This window comes from Paroedura picta, chromosome 6 (assembly GCF_049243985.1).
Source record: "Paroedura picta isolate Pp20150507F chromosome 6, Ppicta_v3.0, whole genome shotgun sequence".
Taxonomy (NCBI): Eukaryota; Metazoa; Chordata; class Lepidosauria; order Squamata; family Gekkonidae; genus Paroedura; species Paroedura picta.
The window spans coordinates 97,892,261-97,904,451 of record NC_135374.1 but is presented as its reverse complement, the minus strand read 5'-3'; the positions used below and the strand labels follow the sequence as shown (position 1 = coordinate 97,904,451).

The following is a 12,191-nucleotide window of genomic DNA, read 5'->3' as shown; positions in this document are numbered from 1 at the left end:
TATCTAGGGGGGTGTCTTTCCAGGTAAGGCTGGGATCAATAAAGTTACTTAGCAACGCATAATAGTGCTTCCTGACCATATGCTGCACATAATGACTTGGATCCTAGGACATTGTTCCATGTGCACATGTCCCCAGCTGCTGCAGAGGCTATCTTCTGCTGTGGACACCTTCTTCGTTTCGCACCAAGTCCTTCTGTCTGCACAAAATCAATGTTTTTCAAGGAGTGTTATGAAACACCCTGAGTGAGAGAAACCGGTGCTGCCGTGGAGACAGCCTCCACTGTGGCCAGAGAGAAAAATGTATGGAACAGGGTCACAGCCTTCAAGCCTAAGTGACAGGTTTTTTAAATCTACCATGACAATAATCAGATTTCAAGGAACGACATGTAAACTGCGTGCTGCGAATGAATTCCTCAGAATGTGCAAACAGACCTGTAGCAAGGGGTAAGAGCAGCATAGCCTGTTATTTTTGATTCCTTTTACTTGATAGATGCAACAAGGAGATAACCAGACGAGTTTAGAGATGGTTACAAGACAAAACAGAAGCTCAAACCTACTGTTTAAGGTTATGGCCAGGGGCGTTCATTCTGCAGCTAACAAAAAATGTGAATGCAAACAAAGCTGCACTTACTAGGAAGATTTCTTTGAAACCACTGAAAAGTTCTCGGACAACCTTTCTCATTTGAGGCACCAGTTTGAAGATCCTGAGGGGCCGGAGACACCGCAGCACCATTAAGAGCTGAGCTCCTGATTTAGCAGGAACATTCTGAGGCATCCAGCAGAGAAATATCAAGCTTACCTTTTGAAAGATATTTTAAAAGACTAAGAATTTAATCAAATAGAGAAACAAGAACCCACAACATTTTACACAGAAATAAGTTTATTTATTTAAACCATTTTTTATACCATCTTTTCACCTGATCAGGGTTTCCACGGCAGTGCACATAAAAAATAAAATAAAACACTGAACACTAAAAACAACATTCTATATGATAAAATAATAAAAATATATATTCAAATAACAGATCCCTCTAGAGCAGCGGTTCTCAACCTGGGGTCGGGACCCCTTTGGGGGTCGAACGACCCTTTCACAGGGGTCACGACAGCATGCACACAACAGCCTTTCAGGGTAGATTGAGAGAGTGTTCGTCTGCCTGGAGCAGCAGAAAAGAGTGAGATTGGCATGGTGGGACAAGAGGCAGAACTGAACCGAGAAACCCTGGGGAAAAAAACAATTTATATACAATCATGAACAATGGATCTTCACGCCATTGGTCAGTTTTTGTTTAATTTCTGTGAAAGAACACTTGCGTAATTTTATGGTTGGGGGTCACCACAACATCAGGAACAGTATGACAGCATTAGGAAGGTTGAGAACCACTGTTCTAGAGCCCCTCATAGTCCTTGATTCTCTCTGTCCTGAACAACTTAATATCATCCACAAGCTAAGCCACTTCACTGCTTAATCTCAACTCCAAATAATTAACAAACAAGTTAGAAAGCACTGGACCTAGTACTAAACCCTGTGGTACCCTACAGCTTACCATCTTCCACTGTGAAAACTGCTCATTTATAAGCACTCACTGTTTCTTATTAACCAGGCTTTAAACTTGTCCTCTTATCCTGTGACTGCTGAATCTATTTACGAGCCTTTGATGAGGAACTTTATCAAAATATTTCTGGAAGTCTAGATAAACAATATCTACTGGATCATCCTTGTCCACATGAATCCTAGAAGGCTAGTGAGACAAAATCTTCTTCCTTTACAGAATCCAGGCTAATTGTTCTTCAATATCTTTTGTTCATTAATGTGCCTACAATGTGTTCATCAAGAGCCAGCTTGGTGCAGTGGTTAGGAGTGCGGACTTCTAATCTGGCGAGCCGGGTTTGATTCCCTGCTTCCCCACATGCAACCAGCTGGGTGACCTTGGGCTCACCACAGCACTGTTCTGACCGAGCAGTAATAACAGGGCTCTTTCAGCCTCACTCCCTCATAGGGTGTATGTTGTGGGGAGAGGAAAAGGAAGGCAATTGTAGAGAAAACCGGCATATAAGGCCAAACTCTTCTTCTAATTCTCTTTCATAACAGTTTTTTTTAATTTCCTTTTTAAATTTATTTTGCGCCGCTCTTGTTGGGTTACAGATTGAAAATCCCAATGCAATGAAACCCCACCCCATTTAAAATAGACAAAAATAGCAACAAACCCAACATTGGTGACATAACCCTCCTCTTAGAGCCCCATCCTTCACGAGTCCGGTCAGCCAGCTCAATCTGCAGTGGGCAGCTCTTATCAATCATAATGACCCCCCTAAAAGGGAGAGGATGGTAGGTGACCAAAGATTTTCTGGCCTTAGCCTCGACCAAAGGCCTGGTGGATACCACCAACTTATCAGGTATCAATGTTAGGCTGACTTATTTCCTGGATCTCCTCTGGAATCTTTTTTTTTTAATGGGAGTTATATTAACTAACTTCCAGTTCTTGGGAATGGAAGCAAATTATAGTCATATATTGCAGATTTTTTCCCATCTGATCCAAAAGTTCACATTTGAGTCCTTTCAGAACTCTTGGATGTATGCCATATGCTTTTTGATGTCAAAACAGTTATAAGTTTCAAGCTATATATATGTTGTGGATTCATGAATACTTATGTATCGTGCCAAGAACTTGTATTGTATTGCCATTTATATATCTATTTATTTATTCAACTTATGTCCCACCGCTCTTGAGATTGTCTTGTGGAGGGTCGCAATCAGATCATAAAAACTCCACAAACTAAAACAATTAAAATCCCTATAGTTACTATAATTTACCCCGTGGCAGAAAAGACCCAGTACACAGGGAGAGCATGGGGGAGCAGACCATCCCTTGAGGAATCCCACAAGGGATTTGAAAGAGCCATGACAGCTCCTCCCCCACTGCAAACCTCTGTATTTGGTCCCATAGGAAGGACAGTAGCCACTGATGGGCTGTCCCATGAATCCCAGTTCAGGCAAGGTGGTGGGCTTGTGGTCGATCACATCAAATGCGGCTGACAGATTAAACATAATGAGAATGGCGGAACCGCCTCTATCCAACTGGTACTGGAGATCATCCATCAAGGTGACCAGCACTGTCCCCACTCTGTGGCCAGAAAGGAATCCCGACTGGTATGGATCAAGTGCCGAAGCTTCTCCCAATAATGCTATCCGCTGATTTGCGGTGGCCTTCTCAACCACCTTACCAAGAAACACCAAATGCAAGACTGGTTGGTAGTTGGGCAGGTCCCATGGATCAAGTGATGGTTTCATCAGCAGGGGACAAAACACTGCCCCCTTCAGTGCCTCAGGGAACTTCCCAGTAGACAGGGAGAGGTTGATAATATCCCTGAATGGACCTCCTATCTGCTGGTTGCTTCCTCAGAACAGCCAAGATGGACAGGAATCAAGAGGGCAAGTGATCGCCCTCACTGAGCCTAGTATCTTGCCCACTTTGGTTAATGAGAGCTGCCTGAAGCCATCAAACATCACCTCCAGTGATTGCCAATGGGTCTCCAGCTCTCTTTCTGTATTAACTGTGGCTGGAAGGTCGTGGCGGAGCAACAAGACTTTATCCATGAAAAGCTTGCTAATGTCTCACAACCAAAATGCAAATGACTACAGTTTTGCCACCCATCCCTGAGGGCGGTAAGAGATCAAACTATCCTAAACAATTGGGCCAGGCAATAGCTCGCGGATGCAATGGCTGTGGCCAGAGAAGGAAGAACAAATCATTCTTTGCTGGGGAGGTGGAGACAACTGGTGACCAAAGGAGGTCCTGGACATACAACTTGCTTGTGACATCTGGTGGCAGCTGCAGGGACTGGCCACTAGAACACAACCATCTGATGGCCAGTGACTGGGAAATATCGGTCTGCAAGATCTAGTCTGGACAGTACTGGCTCCCAAAGTTCAGTGGGATAAGAACTGAGCCGGATTAGTAGGGGAATTAGCCTTAGGTTAGATTGCTGGGGGATGGGTCCAGGAGAGCCCCTGGGTGCAAGCGGGATCCTGGACCCTAACCCAGCAGGGTTAGGTCCAGCTGTGTTAGTTCGGTTAGGGCAGAGGTAGTCAAACTGCGGCCCTCCAGATGTCCATGGACAACAATTCCCATGAGCCCCTGCCAGTGTTCATGATCAGGGGCTCATGGGACACATTTTGACTACCCCTGGGTTAGGGCATGGGGGTAGGATATAAATTAGAAAATTATTTCATTGGTTTCAATGACATTATATTGACTTCCTTTTCTTGGAAGCATAACTCATTTTATTTTGATAGGCCTCAGTTCCCAGCAAAGGTGCTTAAGAAACATGATAACATATCCTTTTGTGTAAAAAAAAAATCAATTCAGTTTTTTTTAAAGATTGGGACACATTAATGCAACTTTCTCCTTTCTCAAAAAAACTACACACAAATGAATATGGTGCAACACAAACTAAATAAATTTATGTTGCAGCTTTTCAAGATGTTGGAAATAATTTGGAATATATACAGTCCATGTAAAATTTTTGATCAAAGATAAGAGAAAGATTTGTGAGAAACAACCTCTTTTTCTGACTGCAGGAACATTAAGCTTGAATACAAATTGATGATGACAAATTATATTCATTATATCTCTGACACAGTGTAATTTCTGTAAGATTTAATCAAGCTCAGAATGTTTTTACTTTGAAGTCTTGCTCATGGGTTAAACCAGTTCATATGAATTTTTAAAACAGACTCTTTTAGATAACATTTGATTTGTTATTTATACACCAAGTATGGGTAATTCAGCATTACATAACATAAAAGGATTTATTATCTATTTGCCAAGTACAGGCACGGATTAAACAAACACAAATGAGGCACATCCTATTTTCAAGTCTAGTCAGCTATGACTCCCTACAAGATGCACGTCAAGGAAGGTATGCACTTCCATCTGAATTAAAATAGAAGTTTTCTGGGGGAATGGAGGCTGTTAGTTAAGAGAACACAGCCAAAAAGTGGGCTTGAAAGAGACATGTTAATGGTAAAATGATCAAAATCATTACATTTAGGGACAGAAAATTTAATGATAAGGAAGACTGGGCCCTTATGATTAGATACTTTCTGATGCTTTAGGATAGCGATCCCCAACCTGAGGGCCGCGGACCACATGTGGTCCTTCGACTAATTGGAGGTGGGCCCCAAAGGATGCCCCCCCCCGGCCCTATACTTCACCCCCCCCGGCCCTTTACAACACACTTCATTGTTGTGGCGTGTCTGTATCTTATTTTGAAGGGATGTTTAAACATTACCATAGTGATCAGAGAGCGCTAGGGCAGTGGTTGAGAGTAGCCAAACCTCCCCCACCGGGCCTTAGTAAAAGGCGTTGAGTGGTCCCCGGTGATAAAAAGGTTGGGGACCACTGCTTTAGGATGCTTTGGGCTGATTCTGCATTGAGCAGGGGGTTGGACTAGATAGCCTGTATGGCCCCTTCCAACTTGATTCTGTGATACCCAGTAATGATCTGGTGACAGATGGGTGGTTTTGCTATTATAAGCAAAAGTGATATTGATGGATGTAAACACATCAGTAAATTATGTATTTATTTAGACTTTTGTTCCCCCTGATCTCAACACACTCAGGCATCCAAGATGAACAAGCCGAAGCACCAGACTGGGTACACAAGGCATCTGAACTGTAAACACAGACCAAGAGATGATGAGTGGATGGAAATGGCACTGAACTGAGCAAGAGGGTGAAATAATGATGTTATGGAGGTTTCATACAGGAATAGAGGGAAACCAGTTGAGAATTTAGAGCCAAGAGAAACTCATTAAGCTGCCTTATACTGACCAGTATCATCTACTCTTACTGGCAGCGGATCTCCGGGTTCTGACACAGGGGTAGTTTTCACATCTCCCACTACCTAGTCCTTTTAACTGGAAGTGTGCAGATACTCTACCACTGAACCACAGCTTCTCCAAGTAGATTTTGCTAACTGTATATGTTGGACAGCAGAATGATAAGCTACGAAGAAGCATAACCATACAACTGAATCACACTTTAGCATATATGATTCTCTAACATTTAAAAGTCAATTGCTATGTATTTCAGATTAAATCATTAAAAAGTACTTTGAAATTGGACACGATCTATGAATAAAAATTATCTTTAGCTCCTCATATGCACTCTAATTCAAATTTCAAAACAAACACTTTAAAAATGAACACAGGAATTTGAAGGATGTCTGTGAGAAATCCATATAGAATACAAACTTACAAGATATATAAATATATCCATGACACCCCCGAAGTCTCTTATGACTGCCGTTGGAGTGAAAAACAAGCCATCGGCCATGATTTTCAGATTAAGTTCAATGCTCATGAAGATCACGAAAACATATTCAGCAATCTGGAAAGCAAGGCAAAAATCAATGGTTATTAAGGGCTAAAATGGTAAGAAAAGAGATGAGTTTGTACAACAAATGAAAGAGACATCCACAGACTTACCTGAAGTGTTGGGGCATGCATAACTCGACGAAAGGGGGATTCAAACATCATTGAAATGCAGGAGCATATAGTAACAATGATCATTACCCAGTCCAGGTAAGTTACCAATCCCACCAAATCACTGCAAAATGGAAGGGGAAAAAAGCTCCTTGTAAAATCATTAGAGGAAGAGTTGATAAACAGCATAGATGGATTCCAACCAAAAATGCTCCACAACTTTAACGTTTTCCAAACTTTTAATAACAAATTTTCTCACAACAGATTTGCGAAAAAGTAATCGATTTTCCAGAGCAAATTAAGTTAAAATACTTACTAAAGTTGGTGATATTTGGTATTTTTTACTGCTCCTGTAACAGGATCTGTTTTAGAACTGTAACAGAGGAAGCACGTCTTCAGAATCCTGCAAGCTATATTATTATGGTATATAATTATCATACACACTCCTTATATATGAAATTCCTCCATCTTGCACTCTAATTGGGTTGAAGCTATAATTCTATTTTTGAAACAAAAGCTATTTAAGTAAAACTGCATCAAACAATTTCAATGATTGTGTGCCAGGACAGAGTGATGTTTCTAAAAATAATTTTAATGCATTCCATGAAAGGCAATTCAAATTATTTTGTTCAGACACTGATTCAGCTTTTTTTGGGGGTGGGGCAGGAAGATAACTAAGAGAATGATAATTTTAAAATTATATAGACATAACCATTTGCATAATACTAGAACTTGGGATAACCTGATGAAGCTGACTGATAATTGGTTCTAGACTGGAAAAAGTAGTAATATTACTCAATGCTACCAAAGAAAAATAATAAATTAAGGGGAATTAATGGAAATATTACTCAGTGCCACAGGTCATTTAAATGTAGAACTTTATAGTTCAATGCCTTCCCTCTCCCTAAGACCTGGATCATTTTAGACAGGCTGATGTATTCCTTTGGTTCAGAGTAACAAATGAGCTTTCTGACTGCTAGATGGTACAGAAGGTACAAGCCAAAGAAGGATTATCCCTTTTCTTCTGACAACCCAACTCCATTAATCTGTTGAGGAGGAGTGATGTTGAAAATGGGAAACAACTCAGACTATCAATTATTGCAAATGAAGTCCCTCCACTTTTGGAGAGGGGTAGTTTAGAAACCTCATGAATGAATGAGCGAATAGTTCCAATTCTCCTCTGCCAGTATGTTCTGAGAACTGCATTTTCCAGAAAATCCAACATCAATTATCCAATGTCCTAGAAAGTACATTCACTGAAAGCACTAGGCAACCCACTCTTCTGTTACCTCTCAAGAAGGCTAGAGGCATATAATATGCAACTCTACTGAAGTTAATCAAGTATAGGATTGCTCAGTGTCTGAATGGGAGGCTTCCTGGAAATTCTATGTAAGTCATGAATGATCAAAGGTGGGATATAAACGAAATCTTAAAGGAAAAGAGAATATAGGGCCTTTTGCCCTATATCCCCCGCAGGGCTTTACGCTCTGCGGGGGCTAACCTACTGGTCGTTCCCGGCCCCAAGGAAGCCCGCCTGGCCTCGACTAGGGCCAGGGCCTTTTCGGTCCTGGCCCCAACCTGGTGGAATGAGCTCCCGGAAGAGCTGAGGGCCCTGCGGGAATTGCCAGCATTCCGCAGGGCCTGTAAGACGGAGCTCTTCCGCCAGGCTTATAACTGAGGCCGGGCAGAAAGAAGATCAGCCCCCCCCTCACAAACTGGTGGTAGAGAGCGTCACCCCCCTCCTGTAGTTGAGGATGTGGAGGGCAAATGAGTAGATTACGCCATCGCTGTTGCCATTACTGTAAACTATCGGTTTTTATTGTCATTTTATGGTTTTAGGGGACGGGGTTATGTAAGCCGCCTCGAGCCTTCGGGGGGAGGCGGGGTATAAATATAAATATAGATATAGATATAGATATAGATATAGATATAGATATAGATATAGATATAGATATAGATATAGATATAGATATAGATATAGATATAAATATAATACAAAACCAATGATGGATTGTTATATTTGTTATGATGTCCTATGTAACTACCCTATGACATTTTATGTAAACTGCCTAGAGGTATGGAAGGGGCGATATAAAAATCTAACTAAATAAACAAACAATATGCTTCTGTTAGTAGCCATGTTCAAGGTCAGGTGAAACTTTCAAACAGTCCCCATTAGAGCAAAAGAGCACTTAAATGTTTGTGTACCACCCAATGCTCCTATGAAACCCGGACTTCAAAGCACATATAATTCAAATAAAATGAATTTGTGCTGCAATTAATAAATGTATAATAACCACATGGTGCAACATCATCACATTATGGGTTCCACCAATGTGAAATGTTAGTGAACTTATAACATTACAGAAGGAACATGAACCATACCACCAGATGAAACTGGATGGGTGTGGTGAAGGAGGATGCCGAACTCAAGCAAACACACAATTGCAATCTGCTCATATACTTACGCGTTAAAGCGAGCTCTTACAACCACTCGGCAGAAATTTCTGAATCGATGTTCACGGCCAACTATGAAAAGAGGCTTGTCGAAGTATGGATGATTCTCCCGTAACTCCTCTTCCTGGACTTTCCTTTTTAACAATAATATATTATTTAACAATAGTATAACAATAATAATAAGTACTTGCGAAATAGTTGCTCACTGACAAAGATGCAGGCAAATATAGACATCTTCACTTGGTTACTGCAGCGTGGATCATAGAATATTCACTTTGGAAACAAATGTACAGCTGCCTGCTTGGCTGTAATGATCACTGGTCTGCTTTGTGACAAGTCATGTTGAGGACATCCTTATCCAGTTCCCCAATTTCCTTCCTAACTGGAATCCCTGTTAGATGGCCAACAGTGCAATCCTCAATAGAGTCACACCATTCTAAACGCATGGACTTCAATGGACTTGGAATGGAGTAATCCTGTTTAGGACTGCACTGTAAGGCTTTGACTCCAACTTGCCTGTAGTGGACTGGAATAAGGGAAACAAGCAAATCTGTGAAACTTGCTTGTTGTTGATTGCTTCTCCAGTCAAATGCTTACTAATTGTACAAGCAACAGTCAACCACCTCACAGTGAAGTTACAAGGACAAACCTCCAAACTCTTCAGAAAGAAGGTAGAAGGACACAGGACATACAAAAAATGAACGCGCAAGCATAGAAGAGAGCAAGATGGTGCCTGCTGGCCCCATTTCCTCGTTTTATGCACATTCCCTATAATGTCAAACAATACTTATATGTATACAAATTATGCACATCCTATAAAACAGGAGAGCTGCAGGAAGTCGTAGTGGCAACAAACATAGATGCTTCAAGAGGGGATTGGATAAACATGGAGCAGAGACCCATCAATAGCTATTAACCACAAGATATAGATGGAAGACTATGTCTGGGGCAATAAGGATCTATATTGGGAGACAACAGTGGGAGGGCTTCTAGAGTTTGAGCCTTGCTGATGGACCTCCTGATGGTACCTGGGTTTTGGACACTGTGTGCCACAGAGTATTGGACTGGATGGGCCATTGGCCTGATCCAACATGGTTTCTCTTATTTTCTTCTGTACACAATTGATGTGTACTGGCTCTTTAAATAAGATTTACTACTGCATAATTTACTGCTAATTTCCTCTCTCCTTATATCTGTACTCTTATGACCCTTGTTCCATTGTCTGAGGAAGTATGCATGCACCCAAAAACTCACACCATGAATAAATTTTTGTTGGTCTTAAAGGTGCCATTGGACTCCAATGTTGTTATTGTTCACATACATTTATCTTAGCAAAAGAATATTAATATGAAGTGGCCGCTAGTGTCTTCCTGATCCATCACTGAGTAAAGACATTCAACAAGATGGCTGAAGATGTTTAAAATTCAAAATACCTTTTCATTTCAGCTTGTTCTTTCTTTTCTTGAATCATTTTTATTTCACTGTCCTCTCTCTGGGCATTTCTGTACCGTACTGTGTTAGAATGCTGGAAGCAGGGGACAAAAAAACACACACACACACACATTTATTTTTTCTTCTATAAGATCAAAGCAAGACAATTGATGTAATTGCATGTAACCTTTCAAAATGTTCACTTTGAACATTAGTACTACTTGGTGAAGGTTTTTATTCAGTATTGAGAAACCTTGACTATTAACTTGATTACTAATTACATCCAGCTATTGCAACTTGGATACTTGACCATTAAACACATTAGCCAAGGGCATGATCCAGCCATCAATGAACACTCTGTATTTCAGTGGGAGAATTAGACACATGCTTAAATCACAGTGACTGAAGCCAACGGAAACTAAAAGGAGTCAACATTGGTTAGATTGTGCTCTAACCCTTTAATGTCAGTTTACTCAAGCAGAAAACAATTGCTTGATATAAGGATGGAAGAATGGAAACCATTCTTGCTACCTGTTCTTTACAAACTAAAGTCTATACAATGATTTCAGCAGAACAAAAGCTTACATTACTTCTTTGTTATTAGGCACAGCAATGGTTTTGCTTAAAAGAGCATCCAAATTAGGTTTGTTTTTCATGATGGCTGCTTTAGAAATCTGGGGAAACATTACATTTTTCTAGTATGCCTTTGTGAAATTTTGTGAATTTATGGGAAGTTTCCACTCTGCAATGCAGGTCCTGTGGACAAACTCATGCTCATTAGACAGCCTTTGCTATGGAGCATGCTTCTCTTTCTCTAGCGCTCTAGATCAGTGGTTTCTAATAGGTCCTTGTGGAAATGGAAGAGGAAGCAAGCTTTGTGGTGGAGGCTGTCTAGCATGTGCAGAATTAGACCACAGATTCCAAGGCTAGTTTATCGTGTCTTAGAAAATGAGGCAAGAAAGGGAAACAGGATTCTATTCTGACACCATTGCATCCCAGGACGATTCCATATAATGGGATTGCAACTTGGTTGCCATCACTTCATCACTAGGAGGGAACCACTGAAAACAGCTAGAGGAAGAACCACAACTCTACTTCCTGTCCTGGCTAAAGATTTATTCATTTATTAATTATTTATTGTATTTCTGTACCACCCTCCCATAAGGCTCAGGGTGGTTTACGTAAAACATAGGGATATACATTGCAATCATAATAATAACAATCATAACCGTAGAAACAAAAATTGAGTAACGATATTATAACACTGGTATTATGTTAACTTGCCCTTGACAGCTCATAATTTTGACTAGATTTTGCACTCGAAAGCTCACGCCTTGAATAAACCATTGTTGGTCTTAAAGGTGCTACTGGACTCTGATTTTATTGTGCTACTTCAGACGAACACGGCTACTCATTTGAGTATAAAGGATAAGATAGGGGAGGGTGAGGACTGTTGTCGGCAAACCGAAGAACAGTAGATTGTGATCTGACTTGGTCAGCATTCCTCGAGAAGAGGGATTTCCAGGGTCTTTGGTCTGAGGATTTCCAAAGTCAGCTGGAAACCTTCCTATCCCCAGCCGATTTCAGATGTTCAAACACACCAAGTTTATTTATGAACTATTATTCAGCTGATAATTTAATAATCATCACCGTATCACATTTGTCATGTAACAAAAACATGATAGAGTTTCAGTTTCTTGCAGACGATTCTTTATCATGAAAATCTATCCCCCCCAAAAAAAAAACAGCCACAGAAGCAATTTATACAAAGTTTCTCTGTTCAGATGTTAATATTAAGGTGAGATCATACTTTATTG

The 12,191-nt window shown here is 40.7% G+C and overlaps 1 protein-coding gene across 7 annotated transcripts in view; it reads right to left on the bottom strand.

The window, feature by feature from the left end:
• The window catches only part of NALCN (sodium leak channel, non-selective), a 315,418-nt gene that overhangs the window by 35,461 nt on the left and 267,766 nt on the right, over positions 1–12,191 (bottom strand). For all 7 annotated transcript variants that reach the window (XR_013232146.1, XM_077343802.1, XM_077343798.1 and 4 more), the window contains 6 exons: positions 10,377–10,468; positions 8,955–9,077; positions 6,803–6,859; positions 6,490–6,610; positions 6,260–6,391; positions 632–799 (listed from right to left, as the gene is read on the bottom strand). Coding sequence is in view for 6 of the 7 variants with exons in the window: in XM_077343802.1 (XP_077199917.1) it covers positions 632–799; positions 6,260–6,391; positions 6,490–6,610; positions 6,803–6,859; positions 8,955–9,077; positions 10,377–10,468 (693 nt within the window). In the remaining variant the exon portion in view is untranslated. The remainder of the gene's footprint in view (positions 1–631; positions 800–6,259; positions 6,392–6,489; positions 6,611–6,802; positions 6,860–8,954; positions 9,078–10,376; positions 10,469–12,191) is intronic.